This window comes from Microcaecilia unicolor, chromosome 1 (genome assembly GCF_901765095.1).
Source record: "Microcaecilia unicolor chromosome 1, aMicUni1.1, whole genome shotgun sequence".
Classification (NCBI taxonomy): Eukaryota; Metazoa; Chordata; class Amphibia; order Gymnophiona; family Siphonopidae; genus Microcaecilia; species Microcaecilia unicolor.
This window is the reverse complement of record NC_044031.1, coordinates 108,114,105-108,138,755: the sequence shown is the minus strand read 5'-3', so window position 1 is coordinate 108,138,755 and position 24,651 is coordinate 108,114,105. Positions and strand designations below refer to the sequence as shown.

Here is a 24,651-nt window from a genome sequence, read left to right as displayed (position 1 = left end):
ACTCTGCAGTTTAGAAAACTGAAACACTGTTGAAGAAACGGAATGGTAATGCAAAAATTCAACTTATCTGAATGTTGCTCAGAGCTACAGGCCAGTGGCGATCCTAGCCAGCATGACACCCGGGGCGGATCGCCGATGCACCCCCCCGGGTGCAGCGCGGCCCCCCCCCCCGGCGAAATGACCCCCCCCCCCCGGGTGCACGCCGCTGGGGGGGGGGCCGTGGCGCACGCCTGTCAGCTGAGTTCGCTGACTTTGCTAACTTCGCTGCAGCTCCCTCTGCCCCAGCCGGAACAGGAAGTAACCTGTTCCGGGGCAGAGGGAGCTGCAGCGAAGTTAGCAAAGTCAGCGAACTCAGCTGACAAGCACGCACCGCGGCACCCCCCCAGCGGTGTGCACTCGGGGCGGATTGCCCCCACCGCCCCCCCCCCCCTTGGTACGCCACTGCTACAGGCTACTATATTCTCTTTTCAGTTCGTATAATTGTGGATCTCTTGTGCTCCGAAGGTTTCACTTGTCAACATTTAATAATATCTCCGGTGTCTGTGCCAGCCCGACAGAAGCCTGTTTCACACTCTCATGCTTTGTCAAGGGAAATCAGCACAAATCTTTTCCTTATTAACTTCTTCCTGTTGTGTCCTATTTGGGTACTGCAGATAACTCCATGCTGTCCTCCACTGGCTTTACTGGGTTAGTTGTCTCACTTCCTCCACGTCTATAAACTTCCTACACTTAGAATTCCTTCCTCCTGCTGCTATCTGGATATTATTAAATATTGACAAGTGAAACCTTTGGAGCACAAGAGATCCACAATTATACGAATTGAAAAGAGAATATAGTGGCCTGTAGCTCTGAGCAACATTCAGATAAGTTGAATTTTTGCATTACCATTCAGTTTCTTCAACTGTGTTTCAGTTTTCTAAACTGCAGAGTTTCAACAGTACTGCGCAAAAAATACATAAAAAATGAAATTGTTGTGAGCACCTGGTATATATGGACTTTTTTAATATATTAATAGTTGATAGACTATGAGCAAATTGCGAGCACTATTGGAGGTTGGGGGCAGTCAATGATTATACAGTGTCACAATTGCAAAGGTTTGATACAAATATGGCGCATTGTGCCTGCGTGACAGTATGAGACATCCCTCTACAAATAACATATCACAGTTGGAGTAAATTGCTCTCCCTATTTATAGTTGTGTATTTCTAGGATAAGCAGTATAAAATCTGTTTTACTGTTCTGGGATCTTGCCAGGTACTTGTGACCTGGATTGGTCACTGTTTCAACAGGATACTGGGTTGATGGACCTTCGGTCTGTCCCAGTATAACAACTATTTTTATGTATATTTTTCTCTTCTTTTCTTGTAACTTTGGGAGCAACTTTCATACTATCCACGTAACTACAAAGTCCATGAGTACATTTTCTCCAAATCAAATGTTGCACTAGTTTTCAAAGTGAAAGTGCCCGTGTCTGATCACTGTGAAGAAAATGTACTTCTACACATAGAACCCCATTTTTTTTTCTGCAGATAGTTTCCCAACTAAAAATATTGTCATAAGCTTTAACATTCAAAAGTGCTAGCATAGTTTTAAAACCTTCCCCAGGAATGGCTTCCCCTACTTTGAATAGAAATGTATTCATAATTCACATAGTTGTTTAATTTTACACATATGTAGAGTGGGCAGTTTTCAAAAAGCCTATTTTTGTGGCTCGTTCTCCAAGAAGACACTTGAGCCAGCTTTATGGATGTAGTTGGTGCTTAAATGCCCCCAGTACTGAACCCAAATTTAACTGGGGGCAAGGAGGGGTAATTTCTGCAAAGTTTAGAACCCCCAATTATTTTGAAAAATTGGCTCCTATGCCTGGAAATGTGCTTTGTCAACATATGGACTAATCGTCTTGTCAATAAAGTTTCCAAAATCTAAATGTCACAGCCTTTACTGTCCCTAGTTTTGAGGAGCCCCTCTTTCCTCCTCCTGTTTGCTTCTGTTCTCACTCTGCCCTGGATGCATATCACATATCAGGAGCTGCTGTACTGTGTTCTGGACACTGCTGAGCTGAGAGCAGAGCCAAGTAACCTTGGAAGCCAAAGAAAAGGCTGTCTCCCCAAACTGCTTTCTCTTTGTAGTTGGGGCATGGCCTTGGCAAAATCGCCTTTTCATCAACTGCCAGACCTCTCCTTGGATTTTTGCTTCAGGCTCACTGCGGGACCTGTTGTGGGCAGTTCAAAACAAAGACAGTAAATCTTACTTTAAAGGGAGACATGAAAATGTGTGTAATAAAAAAAAAAGAGGACTTTAAATTAGGAACTATTCAACTAAAGTTACTGCTTATTTGATTTCCTTTGTAAATAAAACATTGAGACAGCAATTTTTAATTTTAAAAAAGACAAAGACATACAGAAAAATACAGTGGAACACTGTAAATAAGACACGTTAATGGCATCAGCAGACACTTTTATCAAGCTGCGCTAGTGGTTCCCTCACGGTTATGCCGACAGAGCCCATTCAAAGTGAATGTGCTTTGCATTACCGCACCGGGAGCCAGTGGCGCTCCTAGGGTGGCTGACACCCAGGGCGGATCGCCGATGCGCGACTCCCCCAGCGAAACGATGGACACCCCCCCCCCCCCGGTGCATCTTTACCTGCTGGCGGGGTGCCGCGTGTCTGTCGGCAAAACGCTCGTTCCCTGCTCCCTGTGCCCCGGAACGGGTTACTTCCTGTTCCGGGGCAGAGGGAGCAGGGAACGAGCGTTGCCGACAGACGCACGGCACCCCCCCCCCAGCGGCAAAACGGTGGACACGACCTCCCCCCCGGCAAAATGACCCCCCCGGGTGTATCTTTACCTGCTGGGGGGGTGCCGTGCGCCTGTCGGCTTCACTCGTTCCCTGCTCCCTCTGCCCCAGAACAGGAAGTAACCCGTTCCGGGGCAGAAGGAGCAGGGAACAAGCATTGCCGACAGACGTACAGCACCCCCCCCCCCCAGCGGCGTGCACCCGGGGCGGACCGCCCCCATTGCCCCCCCTTGGTACGCCACTGCCGGGAGCCGCTAGTGTGGCATGATAAAAGAGGTTAACAGTTTGTAAAAGACACCCTAAATGAGGGCCTGATGCTCAAAGATTCACAGTAGAGGGAAACTCTACCATGAAGCTAGCACTGAAAAATTGCTGTGGCATGCTTAAAATAATGAGAATGTAAATTCATTCTATACTACAATCTCAGCAAATATGCAGCTCAATGCACAAAATGTCAATTTTTCTGTCATAAGAACATAAGTATTGCCATACTGGGACAGATAGAAGGTCCATCAAGCCCAGCATCCTGTTTCCAACAGTGGCCAATCCAGGTTACAAGTACCTGGCAAGATCCCATAACAGTACAATACATTTTATGCTGCTTTTCCTAGAAATAAGCAGTGCTTTTCCTAGAAATAAGTTCATTTTAACAATAGCTTATGAACTTTTCTTTTATGAAGCTATTCAAACCTTTTTTAAAACCCTGCTAAGCTAATTGCTTTTACTACATTCTTTGGCAACGAATTCCAGAGTTTAATTACATGTTGAGTGAAGAAATATTTTCTCAGATTTGTTTTAAATGTACTAGTTTGTAGCTTCATTGTGTGCTGCCTAGTTCTAGTATTTTTGTAAAAAGTAAACAAGCGATTCACATCTACCTGTTCCACTCCACTCATTATTTTATAGACCTCTATCATATCTCCCCCTCAGCCATTTTTTTCTCCAAGCTGAAGAGCCCTAGCCACTTTAGCCTTTCCTCATAGGGAAGTAGTCCCATCCTCTGTATCATTTTCGTTACCCTTCTCTGTACCTTTTCTAATTCCACTATATCTTTTTTTGAGATACCTAGAATTGCACAATAGTCGAGGTGTGGTCGCAAACCAAAAGAAGCACAAGGAGCCTTCAAGAAAGGGGGCAACAACTCAGAATTTTATTGATCAGACCTAACACGGTCCATATTTCGGTGACACTGCCTACATCAGGGGTCTTACAATGATCACAAAATCCAAGGGTGTCAAACAAATAAATGGAAAATGCAAAAACAGATTTCATATAATTACACTGACAATGGTGCAGGTACGAAGATAAAATGCTTAAAAATGTTCCCACGTAGTAAGATGCTCTTCTGTAGTGTAGCAAAAAGTCACTGAGTAAAAATCATAATATAAAATTAAAATATAAAATAAGGGTCCAAAGGGTCCTCTCCCCCCCCCCCCCCAACATAGGCCAGGCCCAGCTCCTGGCTAGGCCAGACCAGGCTTGGCCTCCCCAGAAACAAGCCTGATGGTCCAGTGGAAACCTGATGCCTACTCATTCCCACCTCTTGGTGCCGTCATCTTCAAAATGACAGCGCCCTGCCATACCAGGCAGGGCATAGGTACCATATAAAGGAGTTTGCCCCATATATGATACTTGGCCCCACCTGGTGTATTCCAGGATGCACTGTGTGGTACAGACGGCCACCATTTTGAAGATGATGGTGGCCAGGGGCAGGAGCAAGTGGTGTCACTCCCGCCTCCTATGAAAAGGTATGGGAGAGGTCGGGTCTTCACTAGACCACCAGACCTGTTTTGTGGGAAGCCAGGTGGCCACTGGGTGGGCTGGGCCTGGCCTATCTGGGGGATCCCTGAGTAGGCTGGGCCAGGCTGGAGAAGAGGGAGGCACCACAGGACTACCAGGGCATTTTTGGACAGGAGGGTAGGAAGGAGGGAAGTAAGGGCAGGGCGGCCACTGGACCACTGGAGATTTTTTTTCTAATTAGGGGAGGGGGGTTGTGTCGGGTTGGTATAGTTGGGTTGGAGGGATAGCAGGGGTGCCAATAGACATCCGCTCCTCTCATCCAACCCTTCTATGCTGACCCGGACCTGGTGTTCATTTTCTGGCGGTAAATTGGTGCAGGGTGCTTAATGACTGCATTTAAATGTTGGCTTTGCTAATGGTTTCTAGAGCATTCCGGGCACACTACAAGTGCTAGTCCAGTGGTAATCGTCTTTAGTGCTGGTGTTAGGTTTTGAGCGTCGAAGCCTGAGTGCAGTTACTGTTTTAGTCCACTTTAATGGTAATAAATAGAAATATAACAAAAAAAGAAAATAAGATGATACTTTTTTATTGGACTAACAATAAATGTTTGACTAGATTTCAAAGGCCAGAACCTTTTTCCTCCAAAAAGGCAGTTCTATAAGTAGGCGCTTATTAGTGTCCTTGTACATGTAAATGCAAGGGAAAGTAGCACTTATATGTGAAGGCACCCTACGTGCTAATCTGTAAGGGTGCATTACTGCCAGTGGGGCTTAAGTGTAGGTGGAGCATTAGGTGGGACATGGGCAAGTCTCCCAGTCACACATGTAACTTACAGAATATGGTATGTTATGCATGTTCTTATTGCATTTATGCACTGACAGTTACACTAGGTCTATGGGTGATGTAACTGTGGGCACCTTAAATGTAAGGTGTGCCAATTGCAGCTTATGCTAGTATTCTGTAATGGAATCTGGACGCACAGACGCTCTTATAGACAAGGCTCTACTGCATGGTATTGGGGCAGATAGAAGGAGCAGTCCACCTGTAGAAGCATTTACCTGTCCTGCGCTGGTCTTGCACTTGCTTCCTCGCCTGTTTTCAGCGCACCATGCACTGCATGATCATTTAATGAACACACACGTTCATTAAAATGAGAACATGCACGGCGTGACTGGAAACAGGAAAAGAGGCAAGTGCGAGACCAGCATGGGGCAGATAAACACGCCAGCTGGTGGGGGTTGGGGTCGGGGACCCCTGCCAGCCAAACCGGGGGCCCCAGAGCCAATTTAGGGGGGGCCCGGCCCGGTGGTGGACGGAGGGGGGCGGCGACGACAACCTCGGGGGGGGGGGGGGGGCCTTGCCCCAGCCCAGTCTCTCAGCGGCTCTGCTTGCAGCACTGATTTCAATGGGTAGAATCAAGTACTACAAATACCACAATGCTTTGGAATGGCCAAGAACTCTCCCTTCTAGAACTGGCTAACTTGGCAGCTCAGTAATACACATGTTCAGAAAAGCGCCCCTGCATGTTTAAGAGCTGCTGTTAATGTCTCTTCTAGCTCTGTGCTAGCCTGGATCTGAATTTCAGGCAGACCTGATCAGATCTGAAGGCACCCTGCTTCGAATACATTGCTGCTGCCACTCTGTAGTGCTGGAGGCCTCTAGTCAGCCTGCATTGGGATCATACGTTCAGTTTTCAAAACCACACAAGGATATGGAAATACTCATCTCATGCATAATCATTGTGGCAACCTAATCAGTCTGCAATAGTCAGAAACTGCTGTCACCTGGGCCTGTTTTATGCAAACATTATCTGTTTTGTCTTGCCGGTTGAGGGCTTTCCATAGTATTTTATTTTGTACACAGAAGGGGTAGGGCTACCAGCAATTGCTTTTCCTGACAGTGTTAAATGACCCTGTTTTTGCTGCTCTCTTTTTCTCCAGTTCTGCAGTTGTTAGCTAAAATGCTTTTTTTTTTTCTGTCATCTTGAATAAAGTATGATCAAGTGAAAATGTTAAATTGCTTCCAGCAACAGAAGCATAAGTGCGGACGCGGTGCTCTCGTGTTGGGTGTCATTTCAACGAGCTGCACTCGGCCTGCAAGTTTGGACTAGCCGGTTCCTCAGAGCATTCTCCGATTATGCTGTGCTTAAAAAAAAAAAAAAAAAGAAAAGAAAGTGAGACCGGCCCCAAAAGCCTCTGCTGCTGTTGTGCCTCCCCCCCTCCTAATATTAATCTCACGCTGGGTAAGATCAGCCCACTAAATTTGCAGCTGCACCTGGGTGGGTGGGGAGAGGAATTCAGTCTCCTTTACCAGCTCTCCTGAGATCACGGCTGTGAAATTGAAAGGATTGACACTAGATAATCTGAAGGGAATTTGAAGTTTCTGAAGGGTGGCTGTCCCTCCCCCCGTCCTTTTTTTTTTTTTTTTTTTTAAATTCTCTACTGTGATTTACTTTTGAGCAGAGTAGTGACAGGATTCAGCACCCGGTTCTCTTAAGGTAGGTTCTGCGTTTTTCTCTGTTGCAATGCTTGTGTGTGGTGGGACTGTCTGGACTTGAGCTACAGTGAGAGCCTGGGGAAAAGATCTGCCTCGTCCACTAAAACCAAGGATCTGATGTTCTTTTGGAAAGAAAAAACTGATCCAATGCACTGCAGTATTAATTTAAACAGGAATTGGAGGTTGGGGAGCGTGCAGTACAGTTTAAATCTTTGAAGGGTTCAGCTTGTGTTGGTGCTGGGCTGGCAAGTTTGATCTTTCTGTCTGAACAAAAGAGAGCCTGTTCTTTTCCTGGTGTGTTTCTTCAGATAAGTGGCAGAGTAAGCCCCCCCACCCCCACCCCCAGCTTGCCGACAGTAAACAAAGTATTTAAATATTAACCAAATCCTTTGGCTGTTTGGCGAGATCTCTGACACTCTCTGGTCTGTGCATTTTCCAGGTAGGATGAAACTTTACAGGAGCCCGAGTGGACCAGCCTAACTATGGTACTCACTTCCGCCTCTTTCAAGGCTGCACTGTTTCTGCCCTAGTGGCCATTTGACCTGTTATCTGAAACCCGATCGCTAGGGGCAGGGGCAACAAAATGATTTCACAAGAAAGCTCTTTTCAACAACTGCTCCAGTGAGTGACTGATGTGTTTTCATTGCAGGAACATTCAGGACAGAGCTCTCCTTAAAGTGTACAATAAGGATCCTGCGCACGTATTTAATCACACTCCCAGGACTGTGAATGGAGACCTAAGGGTAAGTCTTGCTGTGAATGGGGCCCTTGGCTGAAAGTTTAGGAACAGGTATAAAACAATAGAGAACAGAGAGAAAAAAAAAATAAATAAATAGCTGTTTTCCTGCTTTGCCTGTTTATTGTGCTTCTTGTGAATGGTTTTGCTGATTCATTGCCTCCTTTAATGTCAGGGCAGAGGTAACAGCCTGGTTACTTCTTCGACCTGCACTCTTGAATTTCCAGACGTACAGTACTAGGAATTATTGAACACCAGCATTTGTAGGGACATTCCTATTTGTAACTGTGCTTTATACCCCTTTTAGTTAGAAGAAAATATTACGGGTTCTGTAGTTCTTATAAATGTCTGTGCCCTGGTAAAAATGTTGCAGTAGAACCAGTGAGAATGTGCTAGAAATAAGCATTTGTTTGCAATCAGGCTTAAAGCTATAGTGCCTACCTCCCCCCTCCCCCAAATTGTGTAGTAAGTGAACTGGACTATTGCATACTACCATAATCCTTCTTGGCTCTCACACTATGATCTTTCCATCCTGATCCCGCCACTTCATTCCCCCTCCCCCCCCCCCCCCATGGTGTTGTTTATCCTGCTCCACTGTAGTGTTGACTGTGTTTAGGAGAAGCTCAGGTGAGCTGTTCTGAGTAGTGAAGACACATCACAGTGTAGGTTTAGAAATGGAATAACATAGGCAACCGTGACACCCTGCCTTATCCCCTTAGCACTCAAAAACACATTCACTTTGGGGCCCATTTACAAAGGTGCGCTGAAAAATGGCCTGCGGTAGTGTAAATGCGTTTTGGGCGCAGACGCAGAATCATTTTTCCAGCGCACCTGTAAAAAATGCCTTTTTTAAAATTTTTGCCGAAAATGGATGTGCAGCAAAATGAAAATTGCAGCATGTCCGTTTTGGGTCTGAGACCTTACTGCCAGCCACTGACCTAGCAGTAAGGTCTCACACAGTAACCAGCCGGTAATTGTCTGTACACGATTACCACCCGTGCACCAGAAAATTAAAATATTTTCTGGCACGCTTAGCAGACGTGCGTCAAAAATGAAATTTCCGCAAGGGCCGGGCGGTAACTCAAAATTGACACGCATTGGGCTTGCGTAGGCACCTACGCGTATCAGTAAAAGGGCCCCTTTGTGGGGAAACAACTTGGCTACAGCTTTATTAAAAGATCTAACTGTATTTATTACAAACAACTAAAACAGTATACCTAAGCCACACTTCAAGCTCAAATAAAGCACCCAGTCTGCCGCCATAAGCAAGACTGACCAGTGCACTATACGCTTTATCCAGGATGGTCCCACCATGCAGCAAGGTGCGTCTAACCCAGGTGCAATGAACCCATCTGTACCAAGCCACAACTTGATGAATTAGTGTTTATCCAAACACTCGGGCTTGGGTTTTCCCCGCCATCCAAACTGTGACATGCATAAAATTACAAGAAACAATCAGTAGATCGGGGGAGGGTAAGCTGCTCCCATCTGTATCCTCAAGGACAAGGAGGGTGCACCCAGTAACTCAGTGGGCTTTAAGCCCATGGCTCAGGCGCTCTCTTTCCAGCAGGGAACCCAGCTTGGCTCAAAATCTCACTTCCGGTCAGCAGGGCTACCTGTCTATTTTTTATTTTTGTTACATTTGTACCCCGCGCTTTCCCACTCATGGCAGGCTGAATGCGGCTTACATATTGTATACAGGTACTTATTTGTACCTGGGGCAATGGAGGGTTAAGTGACTTGCCCAGAGTCACAAGGAGCTGCCTGTGCCTGAACTCAATTCCTCAGTTCTCCAGGACCAAAGTCCATCACCCTAACCACTAGGCCACTCCTCCACTTTCACACTCTCTCACTTCAGCCATTGGTGTATGGGTGCACAGCACCATGTTATGGGTGTGTCCGTGCACTTCAGCCCTCCTCCGCCTTATTAAACATTTGTTTACTGACAGGTAGGATGAAATTGCTGGCAGTTCGGGTTGAGGCTGAGTGTTACACTGAGCTTCTATAACTTTGCAGTAACTATATGGCAATTTGTTGGTGGGAATGCAGACATTTCCAGATGCCTGGCTAAAAAACACAAAACAAAACCTGAAATTGTGGTTTAAAATTCCAAATGTTAGAAAATGAAATGATAGCTTTAATGATGAAAAGTGTCTATTGACCTGAATCCTGTCACACACCTATAGTTTCACACTCTGCATGATTATATACACTCAGCAAGCCCCCCAGTAATTCACAGGAAAATGCTAGGAATGAGCCACTGCAGTCTACTTTATTTTTATTGGCAATTTGAGTCTTCAGTAGCTATCATGGTTTGAAAAATGATGCCAGAACCCTGAACATTAGCTATAGAAGGTTAACTGTGTCCAGCTCAAATGAAAAATGCTGGATGCAAAGCAACATAAAACACTGGGAAGCCCTTTACTAAAGGACATTTAAGTCCTTAACACGTGGTTAATGTTTGGAAACAGGTTATTGTGTTAACCGTGTTAAGGGGTTTTGCGGTAGCTTGCTTGTTTCCCCTTGTTAAACTAGATGTTGCTGTATTTTTCAGAATTTCGCCATCAGGGGGGCATGGCATGGGCAGATTGTGGGCATAGAAGCTTTAGCCAGTGCATTACACTTACCATGCACCAACTGGCGAACATAGGGGCAGATGCACTAAAGCTAAATGAGCCTTTAATGACTCTCCAACGAGGAAAATTTGATCCGTTGCATGCATCAAAGGGCTTTTACCGAGGAAGCCAGCAGCTAACGAAAACGGAATGGAGATGAGCAATTAGTGTGAAAACCCCATTGAAACGACATGCACTAACCTTTTCCGATTGCCTTTACGCAGGAAAAAGGCAGGAAAACTAACGAGAGGTCTGGACCACTCGTTAGGACAGCTCTGTGCCAGGAAAAATCATTAAGAGAAGAAATAAACAAACTTTGAGCCAATCCCAGCGCATTAGCAGAGCTAAAAGCGCTGTGATTGGTCCAAAGGACGTCAGAAAAACATAAATAAATAAAAATAAAAAAAGGGTCGGGAGGGGGCAAGGGCGCTCATCAGGAGCGTCCTGTACGGACGGCCTTGCCCCCCCCCCCCCCGCTGCTCCCCACTTTCCGCCGCTCCCCCCACCCCGAAAAAGCAAAATTCGAGCAGCCCCTGCCCCCCTCCATTCCTCACTACTCTCTCACCTCAGCTCCGCCTCCCGACATCCTCCGTCCTGTGCCCCACCCCCTTTTGGGGTCGTCGCCGCCATTCCCCTCCTCCATCGGGCCCCCCTCCCTCTTACCGGGCCCGTGCAGCGCCTCTCTCCTCTGTCCGAAGGCGCTGCACGGGCAAGAAGAAAGCCTGATGCCTGCCTTCGCCCAGCTTCGATGGCGCGTCTTTCTCCTGCTGGGCCCGCCCCTTTCTGACGTCAGTAACCTACGTAGGTTACTGACGTCAGAAAGGGGCGGGCCCAGCAGGAGAAAGACGCGCCATCGAAGCTGAGCGAAGGCAGGCATCAGGCTTTCTTCTTGCCCGTGCAGCGCCTTCGGACAGAGGAGAGAGGCGCTGCACGGGCCCGGTAAGAGGGAGGGGGGCCCGATGGAGGAGGGGAATGGCGGCGACGACCCCAAAAGGGGGCGGGGCACAGGACGGAGGATGTCGGGAGGCGGAGCTGAGGTGAGAGAGTAGTGAGGAAGGGAGGGGGGCAGGGGCAGGGGCTGCTCGAATTTTGCTTTTTCGGGGTGGGGGGAGCGGCGGAAAGTGGGGAGCAGCGGGGGGGGGGGGGGGCAAGGCCGTCCGTACAGGACGCTCCTGATGAGCGCCCTTGCCCCCTCCCGACCCTTTTTTTTTTATTTTTGTTTTGATTTGGGAGCCATGTGCTTGTGATTTGACTGTGTTTTGACTGTTTGTGGCATGCGCAGAGCAGCTAACATAACGCTTGGCTGCTCTGCGCATGATTTGGGGGCCGATTAACGATGTGTATTGTGATTCTTTGATACATTGTACGTTTCTATACCGATCTGAGCATGTGTGACTTTTTTTTTTGGTGCATTCTTCGTTTTTTAAAAATCGTTAGGGCCTTTAACGATTTTGATTTTTTTACGTTTGCTTGATGCATCTACCCCATAGAGTTAACCCAGGATCACTTTTACCTCCTGAAAAGGAGGTGTAAAGTGGTCTCATGTTAACTCTCAGCAGGAACTGTGTGCTAATGGGAGCATTAACACACAGTCAAGCAGCAAGAACCAAGGTGAAAGTTTTGGCAAATAAATTCTTGGATGCTCTCTCACTCCTTGTTTGCCTTGGTCTTTTGGAACTCTCCTCACTTTCACCCTGGTTGTTGCTGCTTGATTGTTTGTGGAAATCTTGAGGACCCCCTCCCCGCCCTTTTTTTTTCTTGCTTGGATTGCTTCTACCGTTAACACACGACTTGCAAATTTTAGCATATTTTAATAAAAGGGCCACTAAGTTCAGAAGGTTAAAATGCAGCCTTCCAAACTACATTCACTTGTAATAACATTCAGCAGGTGAGTGGGGGAAGAGGCAGGACTGGCTTAACCATTAAACAGACTAGGCTGTTGCCTCGGACAGCAGCATTTGGGGAGTGGCAAAGAGCCAGTTGCAGTCAAAGCAAACAATGAGAGTAATGTAATAAAGCGTGGGAGGCTTAGGGGCCGTTTTACTAAGCCGCGGTAAAAAGTGGCCTGCGGTAGTGCAGGCGCGTCTTTTGGGTGCGTGCCAGGCCATTTTTTTACCGCATCTAGGAAAAAGGACCTTTTTTAAGGGGCTGGAAAATGGATGTACGCTAAAATTGAAACCAGTGCGTGTCCATTTTTGACCTGAGACTTTACTGCCACCCATTGACCTATAAGTAAGGTCTCATACGCTACTTGAGCGGTAAGCATGCAGCACGCGCCAACTGCCGTTTATCGTCGGGTAGGCACCCTGCGGTAGAAAATAGAAAATATTTTCTACCACGTGTTTTTGGCATGCACCAAATTCAGAATTAGTGCCCAGGGCACCCGATAGCCGGGCAGTAATGCCAATTTGCTGCGTGCTGGGCGCACTTAGGTCCTTATGTGCCTTTGTAAAAGGGCCCCTTAGTGCACGGTTTAATGTGGGTTCCACGCACGATTTTATGCGTTATTATGGGCAAGGAGATCAACGCATAAGGTGACTGGGTGCAAAGGACTGCTCAGACATTGGCACATTGCTCATTCAAATCCAGTGGTAATGAAGACATTTATCTATTATAACCGGATGTAAAGAAGAGCGAATGTGACTGGAAGGCCTGGTTTTCTTATGCTGGGAATTTAGTTCGCAGTCTGAGTGTTAACGAAGGTTCTGTGTAAGTTTCTTTTCTTGTGCTAGCATTGAACTATATCTGAGGATGAGGAGCTGAGGTGATAATGTTGCTGACAGTGAGAGGAAGGGAGAAGTGCCATGGATGTGAAATGAAGGACAGTGCACTCGACTGCAGAAATTTAGATAAACAACACTCGCAAATCCCAGCGCACAGGATATTGATTCGTGCCAACTTGGATGCATGATATGCAAGGTGTTCACCACACACACTGATAGAGCCTTGGTGGTAACTCGTTTCACAAAAGGACCACAGCCCTGAGCCTTATCTAACTTGTCATTGGCTCTGATATAACTTCAGTGTGAGCACTTTACTTTTCATACTTTTCAGTAAATTTAAGAAAAGTATATAACTTGTCGCTTATCTTCACTGGTATTCATAGTGGAGGAGTGGCCTAGTGGTTAGGGTGGTGGACTTTGGTCCTGAGGAACTGAGTTCGATTCCCGGCACAGGCAGCTCCTTGTGACTCTGGGCAAGTCACTTAACCCTCCATTGCCTGCCGCATTGAGCCTGCCATGAGTGGGAAAGTGCGGGGTACAAATGTAACAAAGATAAACAAAAATAAATTTCAATTAGTGCATAAGACTGTCACCAACATGGACCATGTTTCGCTTTTTTCTGCATCAGTGAAATAGTCCTAAACTTACACCGGTCCCTTCCTCGGTGTCTTAATTTCCAAAACGGCATTTAATTAGAGTATTATTCATGCTTCGATTACTGTAATGGTCTACTTTTGGGCTTGCATGAGAATATTTTAAAAGCCTTGCAGGTTGCTCAAATCCCTTATGGACACGTGTCACTCCTGCTTTAAAAACATTACATTGGTTCCTTATTAAAAAGAGGATTGCTTTAAAAACTTTATTATTAGTTTTCAAAGTGCAAAATAATCTGGTTTATCCTGTTCCTTACGAGCATACCAACCTGCAAGAGCTTTAAGATCTTCTAACGCAAACCTTTTGAAAGTGCCACCTTTTCAGGTTATCATCTAGAGCATAATTACAGGTCTTCTTTTAAAGTTGAGGGGCCAGAATTGTGGAATGAGTTGCTTATTATACATAAGGTCTTTGAAGGCCTTAGATCAGTTTAGGAGGGAGCTTAAAATATTGCTATTCTTAGAATCATTTGGCAACCAGCAAGCCTCTTTTGAGGTGTGAGTCGTATCTGCTTTGAAAACTAGTTTGCTTACTGTGTGTAGAGTTCTTGGTGTAGTATGTATGGGTAATGTTTTTGTTATGATTTTTCATTTCATCGCTATGAACGTACTTATTGTAACTCGCCAACAGCTCTACGTATTTTGTGGGCTATAAATTGTTTTAAATAAATAAATTCAGGTGCTCGGGATTATAGAATAGCATGCAAGCAGATGCTTGTGCAAATCCAGATTAGTGTCAATTAAGTGCAATTAATGATTAAGGCCCATTAATTCATACTTGATAGCTCATTAACTAATTTAGTTGCTTGAGCATCTTGGATCCATGTTGAAATTTTGCCACCATATATAGAATCTGGGATATAACTTATTTGCGTGCAGTTCTCCTCCAGGTGCCGATACAATCTTTGTGCACGCCTGTGTGTGCATTTCCATATCACCTCAACCTTTGATACATTTGAGCATCAGATTTGATTGTCTAGATTGCTATATGGCCTCTTGTTCTCCAGTGGTTTTAAGTCTTTTTATTTTATCGGGAAAATCGTACTCAACAAGTGGTTCAGTGTGCTATTACTGTAATATCTTGGGTTTGCCTGTGTGGGAATTCCAAAAGTGGGAAATGAAGGACAGCTAGACACACCACTGGTTCAACCAATCCAATTTATTCTTCAAATGTATATAGATTTGACACGGCAACCATGTTTCGGCATACACGATGCCTGCTTCAGGAGTCTGCTAGTGTAGAACTGGAGAATAGTGAATGATGCTAGTGAGGACTAAAAGTAATGTATGAGTCTTTAAAAAGACCATTGACTGTCAGAGGTTTAAGCAATATCGCACTGTAATTCTCAGTGTTGGAGGGCAGACATTCATTCACTATTCTCGACTTCTACACTAGCAGACTCCTGAAGCAGGCATTTTGTATGCCGAAACATGGTTGCCGTGTCGAGTCTATGTACGTTTGAAGAATAAATTGGATTGGTTGAACCAGTGGTCTGTCTAGCTGTCTTTCATTTTCCACTTTTGGACTTCCTGTTGGTTTCTCCGTGGGATTTTTTCTGTGTTCAGTTACCGTTGGGTTTGCCTGTGTTCCCAGAATACAGTGGCTTGTTGGGTTTCTGGCACTACTTGGTGAGACCCCATTAGCCCAAGTCTGGTTGTGTTACACACTTAGCACCCAAATAAGGAGCATACTGAGTTTAAGCTGGCTCTGCAGATGTTCAAAGCACTAAATTTGGTGCCTGAGGATTTGATGAATTTGATTTTTTTGCTGTGTTCCCTCATGTAATATGTGCTTATCAAGTGGTCATCATTTGTGTTCCTAACATTTACACTTGGTTCCTGGAGTTAGAGTTTGTAACCCGAGTCTTTCAGTATTAGGTCTGATGTTTTGGAATGGCTTGCAATTGGCTGTTAGAGAAGAAACTGATTTCATTACATTCTATAAATGGCTCTTAAAAATGGGTTCCGGAAATAATCATTGCTAAGCACTTTTCTATAAAGCCTTTTATTGAATAGTGCTTAGTGCCAATTCCTGCACCCAACTCCGAGCTCTAGACTAACTCCTGCTGAAACCTGGTGTAAATCTCAGGGCGCAAGTTGGGCGCAGAGACCCATTGTTCTATAACAGCACATACAACTTTTTGGAACGCCTCTGCCCTGCCCCTCCCATGGCCACGCCCTCTTTTGGATTAGACTCTATGGGATTTCGGTGCCCAGCATTACAGAATAACAGGCAGCCAGATGCACGTGCAAATCCTAATCAGTGCTAATTAATGTCCATAATCGGTTGTTAGCATCCATTTATTGATGGCTAACAGCTCATTAGCCAATTAAGTTGCACATGTATCTCTGAAGCACGCCCAAATCCAGGCGCCATATATATAGAATCCAGGAGTTAACGTTAAGTAGAAATAGTGACATAATGCTATTGTTTAGTTATATGTTTTTGGTTGATTGGACTGATGGAATACCTGATTTGGGGGCTCTTCCACTAAACTGCGCTAGTAAATAAGTTTAGCGCATCCTAACGTGGGACTTTTCCCATACGCTAAGCCCACTTCTGTTGCAGCCGTGAATTGGTCCTTTTTCAATTATGTCTTTTTCTGGCCACTGAAAAAAATTAATGCCGGAGCCCTTACCACCTCTTATTTAGGAGGTGCTAAGGTCTCCTGCGTTAAGTCAACGTTATTCAATTAGAGTGCATTAATGTCAGTGCACTAGCTGAATGGCACTTCCACACCCATTCTCCAAACCTGACACGCCCCCTCAAAAATGGGAAAATTAAATACTGCACGCTTAGTGAATGCAAATGGCATTAGCTTGTCCTGCATTAGGTCATTTTTCCTGCGTTAAATGCTTGTTAGTGCTTAATGCATCTTAGTAAAAGGGCCCCTGAGTTATGTGTTTGGTTGATTGGACTAATTTTGTGTTTGGTCTCATGTAATGTTTGTGTTTTAATTTGTTTTAGGCTTTTAGTTCAATTGTTGGCAGAATATAAAAGTTATAAATAAGTAAGTGCACTGTTGTGCCATCCCATGTCTGCACAGATTTTGTTCACTTCAGTGGATGTAGGACATTTCTTTTACACGTGCATTAGGTAACTGTACTATCTCAGTGCATAGCTTATTACATCGACTTTATTATTCGAGCATATGGTGAAAATTGATGCTAAGTACAGTCTGTTGGCCTTAGTTTGGAATCAGGAGTATTTTAGGAGTTTTTTGTTTTGCTTTTTAATTTACTCTGTGCATAAGAAGATTTTGTATGTTTTAATATTGTTATCCACCAAGAATGTATAGATCGTGTGGAATATAAATAATGATAAAACTATCAGTGTGTACTTTTACCTGTGGGGAGGATGGGTCGGCAGTTTTCAAATAATTTTATCTCGTTATATATGTATATACAAAACAAAAGTTTAAAATATTAAAAAAAAATATGGGGAGAGAGGGAGAAGGACTTGAAGCTGGTAACTGCGAGTGTGGCGGCAGTACAGCTTGTTGTGGTGTACTCAGAAGATCTTTGGGGTGTCCGCTTCACTGACATCATCTACCAGTAGCTTAAAACAAACTCAGGCCTGCAGCCACGTGTGGTAGAAGCAGCTGGTACTCTTTTGGGGTTTGGAGACCTGGTATTATGGGCAAGCCAAAACCGAAACAAAACTGAATCCAGATTTCAAAACGGCTGAAATGCTTTTGGCATCTAGGAGGGGTGCTGTTTGGCTGATCATAATTGAGCTTGGTTATCAAAATTACGAGGGAGAAGGAGGTGGAAACAAGGGGCCAGAAAATGAATTGGGGAGGGCACAGGGGCCTTGCACTGGGCCTGGGCAGAGGAGCTGTGCAAAAGAAACCTGAGAGAGAAGGATAGGTTGAAGGGAGAGGAGAGGAAGATCTGCAGAGCAAGAGTCCAAGGGTTAGCTTGAGCATCCTGCAAAACTCTGTGCTACTGTTGCCCGACTCAGCGTGGTTGACTGGGTTAGAATTTGGTTGTGTGATAGACAATTAAATAATTGGAAGATAGGAAACACTATATCAATAGGTAAACAAAAAAGTTTGCTACGATAGACAGCTAGTTCTAGAGTGCTGCACAGGGACAGGGGCAGCTATCCTCCCCTCCACAGCACCTCCCTCCACCCTCTAGCTTGTCCTCCTGCTCTCCTGTTCCATCCTTCTCCCAGCCCTCGGCACCCCAGTTTGTGCACACAACTCCCCTTTCAAGTCCCAAGCCCAGTGCTGAACATCAAGGTGGAGGACGAGAAGAGCTGCACATCAGGCCGAATCCTCCTCCAATGCTGACCAGTGGAAATGCAGAATTTGAACCACGTCTCTGTCCCACTGATTCAAAATTTTGCATTCAGTGCCATAGCAGAAGAGGAGGAGGAGGAGGCCAGATGTGCAGCTGTTCTCTTCTTCTGCTTGTGGTGGTCAGCGCTGGGCAGGGGATAGGTGCCTGCATGGAGATACTGTGGGGGGGTGGGGGGAGTAGAGAGAGAGCTTAGTGTCTGTGTGCTGGTAGGAGTAGGGTGTACTTTGTAGCGCTCTAGAAATGTTAAATAGTAGTAGTAGTAGTAGTATGTGTATGCAGCAGGAAGGGAGTTGGGTGTTTATGTGCTGTTGGGAAATGAATTAATCAGACCTTCCAAGTCTCCCGCTGAGACACTGGATCAGGTGATCACTTTTTCCCCACACTGCCACCACAGCACCTGCTTCTCCCAGTGAGCAGCAGTGGTGGCAAAACAACTGAAAAAAGCAAGTGCGGGACTCTCTGCCCCCGGAACGGAAATTTGATGACAGCGGGGGCAGAGGGCCAGCAGAGCCGACAGCGCATGCCTGAAGGCTGCTGTGGCCCCACGCTTGCTTTTTGTTTGGGTTTTTTTGTTGTTGCAGCTGCTGCTGCCCATCCAGTAGCAGTGGCTAGGAAATGATTACCAGGTGGAAGGGAGTGGGAGGTAGGAAGTGCCGAATGGAGAGAGCAGAGGGAAGGAAATGATAGAGTGGAGATGCTGGATGGAAGAGGGGTACAGAGAGAGAGAGGAGTGGAAAGATGGGGAGAGAAAGAGGGGACATGGAAAAGGGCTACAGAAGCTGCTGGGGAGAAGGATGAGGAGAAAGGGGGGGACCCTTTTTGGATAGATGGAGAGGGAAAGAGGGGAGATGCTGGATGAAAGGAGGGAAAGAAAGATGGAAGACATTAGAAGGATGGGAGCAGAAAGAAGGAAGACCCTGGAAGGAAGGGTAGAGAGAGAAACAGGAGAGACTGGAAGGATGGGGAGAGAGAGGGAACATGATGAATGGAAAAGGGTAGAGAGAGAGAGAGACGTTGGATGGAAGGATGGGGAGAGAAAGAGGGAAGACAGAAGGATCTGGAGAAAGATGCTGGATGTAAAGATAGGGAGTGAAAGATGCTGCATGGGAAGAGAAAGAAAGAAAGAGGGAAGACGGATGGAATGGGGAGAGAGATGCTGGATGGAGGGATAGGGAGAGAAAGACGGAAGACACTGGATAGAAGGATAGGGAGAGAAACTGAGGAGAGATGGATGGAAGGATGCAGAGAGAAATGGGGAGACACTGGAAGGATGGGGAGAGAGAGAGGGGTCACACTGAATGGAAAAGGGTAGAGAGATAGACACTGGATAGAAGGAAGGAGGAGAGAGACGGACATACTGGATGTAAGGATCAGGAGAGGGGGCAGATAGGTGGAAGGGTAGGAGAGAAAGAGAGGAGACACTGGATGGAAGGTTGCAGAGAGAAAGAGAGGAGACACTGGAAGGATAGGAAGAGAAAGAGGGGAACTGCTGGATGGGAAGGGGGAGAGGATAGAGTTAGTGAAAGACTGGAGAATAAGAAGAAGGGGCATGAGGAGAACAAGGATGAGGAAAAGATGAAAAACCATAGGTAGATGAAGTAAAAAGAGGGAAATTAAAGACTGGATAGTAAGAATGAATTAAATCTGGACAGAGAAGCAGAAAAATACGTTGAAGAAAACAAAGAAAAAGGAGAGAAAAATGACAAATGGACAGGAAACCCTGGCAAGAGAGTTAAGAGAAGACGAAGGAAAGCAGAATCAAGAGACTGGGACAAACACAATTAGAAAAAGTAAATGGACAAAGACATATAATTTTATTTTTAATTTAGGATAAAATAATGTGGTAGCTGTGCTAATAAAGGTTAATAAATGTAAATAAAACACAAAATAGAAAATAAGGTGATACCTTTATATTGGACTTATTTTAATACATTTTTGATTTGGCCTTCAGAGACCAACACTTCCTTCTTCAGGTCAGGAGAGGATACCATAACAGCAGTATACTGTCCTGACCTGACCTGAAGCAGGAGGGTTTGGCCTCTGAAAGCTAATTGAAAAAGGTTCCATTTTCAAGTGCCTGAACTGAGCATATGCAGGAGGGCCGGCGTCGGTGGCTGAACCACGCTGCCAACTGCTGAAATAGCATGGCATGGGGCTCATGCAGTGGACCTCAAGACTTGGGCAGCTCTGCCAGCGATTCAACCAGTGCCACAATTTTGGGGTGGGTTTACGCTCAAAGTAGGGGGGCCAAGGCCCTCTCGTGGTTATGTCCCTGGGGGGAATAGATGCTGGATAAGATGTATAATAGAGTGAACTGAAATACTCCCTCTTACCATCCCTGCTGTCACTGGTGTAAATAAAACATTGTCTTGAATGGCCGTGGAATTCAGGTGTGCAAAGGGGCAGAGCCATGAGGTAGAGTGGGCGGAGCCAAGGCAGAGTAGAGCGGGGCTGGGGTATGTACTAAAATCTCTCAAAAATTGGGACCCCTTGACAGCTCTGATTAAGTAGGAGGAGAGAAAACTGGGTTAGGGGTGAGTGAAGCAGGAGGGGGAAACACTGGGTGTCTTTGTGCTGTGGGGGGAATGCAGCAGGAGGGGAGAGCACTGGGTATCTGTGCTTTGAGAGGGGGAAGCGGGACAGCAATGTGCAGGTGGAAATGAGAAAGCTGGAGAAAGGTATGGTGGGATTTATATATAGGGGTTTGGTCATTAGAGACAGCTATGGGGGTGTATGCCACATGAGGGTGTATGACGTATGGTCAGTGGTAGAGGGATTTTGCAGGGTGATTGAGAGAAAGCTATTGGAGTGTTCCAGAGGAGGTGGTTTGAGAGAGATCTATGGGTAGGTGGGTGCTCTCTGAGGGGGAGATGCAATAAGCCCAACGGTAGAGTCATAGCTCTACTGCATAAAAAATACCATGGCATGCTATAATCAATGAGCATGCAAATTACTGCTGCAATTAAAATTATTGCAATATACTCCTCCTGTCTATGAAAGTCCACCTTCTAAACTTTCTCACCCAACCACTTCCTTCTTCTTCTCCTTACTCAATCTTTACAGATTACTAATTGTATCCAATTCCCTGGAATGACAATATCATAACTAAACTATGTAAGCCACATTGAGCCTGCAAATAGGTGGGAAAATGTGGGATACAAATGCAATAAATAATAATAATAATCTATATAAATAATTCTCACCTCCAACGTTCTGAACCTCACTGTGTGGCAGGGAAACACTGAAGCCCTGTAGTCTTCTAGGCTGTCAGCACCACTCACTCTCACTCATAGACCCGCCCTCAGCCATGCCCCATCCACACATAATTCACAACCCCAACATTCTAAATGCAAATTTGTAGTTGCAAGATCCCATGAGTGTATGCTCCGCCCTCGCGTCACAACGTGATGACGTGGGGGCGGGGCTATGACACTCAGCCAATCGCCAGTTCCACCGCCCTCCGACGCTACCCCCCCCCCGACGCACTGCGAGAAACAGCGGCCTACGCAGGGCCTCCACCCCCCCCCCGATGCACAGCGACAAACACCGAGCTACGCAGGGGGAGGAGTGCCGTCCGAACACCTGATCCGCCGGGACCCCGAAGCTGCTGCCCGCCAAAAAAAAAACTACCCACTTGCACCCTCCCCATGCTGCCGTCCTGCGCCCTCCCGATGCTGCCGCAGGTAAACCTTGCTAGCGCCCGTTTCATTCCTCACAGAAACGGGCCTTTTTTACTAGTAATAAATATGAACAACTTCTATATGCACCACATAGCATTAGATCTCTCTTTCAAGTTTCCTATCACCTCCTGCTTTACTCGTTGGGGAGAAGTGTACTATTTAGACCCTTAAAAGACACATGGATTAAACTAACACACTGGCTAGGTAGTGCCCCTACGGATACGAACCAATACTAGTCAGCGGTAAAATACAGTTCCCGCCAGGTATGGATAACATTACTTTAGTTCATTGGTAAAACCGAGGGTACTGCTTGGTGGAAAGTGTGCTGAGGAGGGGATAATTATGCCTTTTGAGTCCTTACATCAACAGGCAGAGGGGCAGTGAAGGGATTTTATTTATTTATTTATTGCATTTGTATCCCACATTTTCCCACCTTTTTGCGGGCTCAGTGTGGCTTACAATACATTATGAATAATCAATTTGCTTTCTGCCTACTCAAGCACTGTCTGATCCTCAAACCCTGATAGTTTAAAATCCAAGTTAGGAGATAAATTGAGGGGATTTTTTGAGATGGTGGTTGCAGACAAGTCAACTATTTTGGGTCTTTTTAAAGCAGCTCAACCCTTGGAGGAAGGAAAAGATTTTCAGTTGGTTAAAGCAAGATGGGAAGCAGATCTGGGGAAACCGCTTCTGGAGTGGAATGTGGCTGGTACCATTAGTAGAATACCTCAAATAACTCAGGCAGCAGATCACAGGGAGTGTGTGTTCAGAGTGCGCCATAAGGCCTACCTTACTCAGGTGCAGATGTGCAGGTTGGGGAGATTGTCCTGCCCGACTTGTGGGGGGGGGGGGGGGGGATGGAAGTAGTGGGCAAAGAGAAGGAAGGCTCTTAGAAAGTTTATGATAGTGGGGAAGAAGTGTATGCTATGTTTATGGGTGAGTCCGGAGCCTCCCTCATTTTGGTCCTGGGCCTTCTGTATCCATAATCTAGTATTGTAGAAGTCTAGAGATGCAACCACATCTGCAAAAAAAGTAACAAAATACCTTTCTGTTTGGGATCTTTACTCATTTCTAGTGTGCTCTCCGCGAGAAAACATCAGGGTTTTTACTCTTGTTCCTGTGCTTAATTCCCTGCTGCTATTCATTCAGGTGTGGGAGTTAGCTCCACCTTAACTTGTTGTCATCTCACTGGGGGCATGGGAGCAAGCTCTGCCCATGAATTACTGACATCAGGTGCCACAGGGGATTTAATTTCTACTGGATTTATCCATTAGGCATATTACCTAGGGCCTACAAAAATGTTTAATTTTTTTAAATCAGAAATAATAAAATATGAAGTAAAGTTTATTTATTTTTCATGTCTTGCCTTTCAGCTTTGAAAATATACACAATAAATAAAATTCAAATACATTAAATATACAAAGAATTCAAATTAAAAGCTGAGTCATATGTTAAATGCCACTGAGGGAGGGGCCCTCAAAAGTCATAATGCGGCCCTGCTTGGGTGGAGCCAGCAGTTAACCATTTAGTGGCGATATGCAGTCCACCAGCAGATAACGTTAGGAGAGCAAAATGGCTATCCTAACTTTATCCGTTTGAATTAACAGGGCACCAGTTTGAATATTGGCCAGTGCCCGGTTAACTTCCAGGTGACCACTCACACCTGGATATTCAGTTCTCATGCCTGGACATGACCCAGCATTGAATATCTGGATTTGGTTTAACCTACGGTGGTGAGTGGCTTTGAATGGGCTGTGTCGGCATTGCCATGCAGCCTAGTAAATAGGGGGGTTTGTGTCTATTTGGTTTTCATTTTCATTGTTGCTCTTTCCTTTAGATGTTGTATCTGTTATTTTTCAATAATAATTTATGTGAAAAAAAAACCAAACAAAAACCCATGTTGTTGAGAAATAAGAGTCTTTATTTTCCTACCTGGAAGAAAGTAGTTTATAAATCTATATATTTGGCTACTTTTTCATACCAAGATACTAGATGGTGGAATTCTTTGCCCAGAAATATAACATTCCAACATGATTACTTGTTTTTTTTTGTAAGTTTTTGAAATCTTTCCTTTTCAAAACATTTCTGTCAATTGATCCTGGTGCCTAATCTCCCCACTTACTATTGAATTCTTTATATATGTACTAGGAAAAAATGCCCGTTTCTGAGCACAATGAAATGGGCGCTAGCAAGGGGCCCCCCTCCCTCCGTCCCTACGAGCTACTTGCCTTGTTCGCTGTGGCGTTTCCGTTTTGGCCCTCGTCGAGTGTCATAGCTCCGCCCTCGACGTCATGACATTTTGATGCGAGGGCGGTGCAGACACTCCAGTGCACACCGGATATCTCGGGCGCCTCAACTTCCGTGGAGGCTTCAGAACGTTGGGGTTGCCTTTTATAGAGAGAGATGATTCTTTCCTTATTGATTATGTGGGTTTGTGTATTTTGTTTCACATTTTGTAATGACTTCTTTTTAGCTTGTTAGCCGCATTGAACTCGAAATTGTACAGGAAAATGTGGGGTATAAATAAATTAACTAACTACTTACGACTGCTACGGGCTGAATAGTACCCCCACATGATACTAAATTCTAGCAGTGCTGCACACATTTTGATTGCACTATAGAAATGATGAGTAATCTAAGGAAGTTTGAGGAACACAGAGCTGCTGTGATTCAACAGGAAAAAATAACCGAGCATTGGAGGTTGAAAAGTTCAAGTGAGTTGTACATAATGGGGTGAGGTGAGATACTTGTGTGTACCAAACAGAAAATAGATTGTAGGATGACCATATCTGGGGATCTCAAGGTTGTAAAAACATTGTGGCCAGAGCTAGAGGAATGCTGGGGTACAGAGAAAGACGTATATGCAGTAGAATACAAGTCACCAGTGAGATCTCATCGCAAAGTA

The 24,651-nt window shown here is 45.4% G+C and overlaps 1 protein-coding gene across 1 annotated transcript in view; it reads left to right on the top strand.

The window, feature by feature from the left end:
* The window catches only part of KIAA1217 (KIAA1217 ortholog), a 656,634-nt gene that overhangs the window by 332,548 nt on the left and 299,435 nt on the right, over positions 1–24,651 (top strand). The window contains exon 5 of the mRNA XM_030201398.1: positions 7,681–7,774. Within this exon, the coding sequence (XP_030057258.1) occupies positions 7,681–7,774 (94 nt within the window). The remainder of the gene's footprint in view (positions 1–7,680; positions 7,775–24,651) is intronic.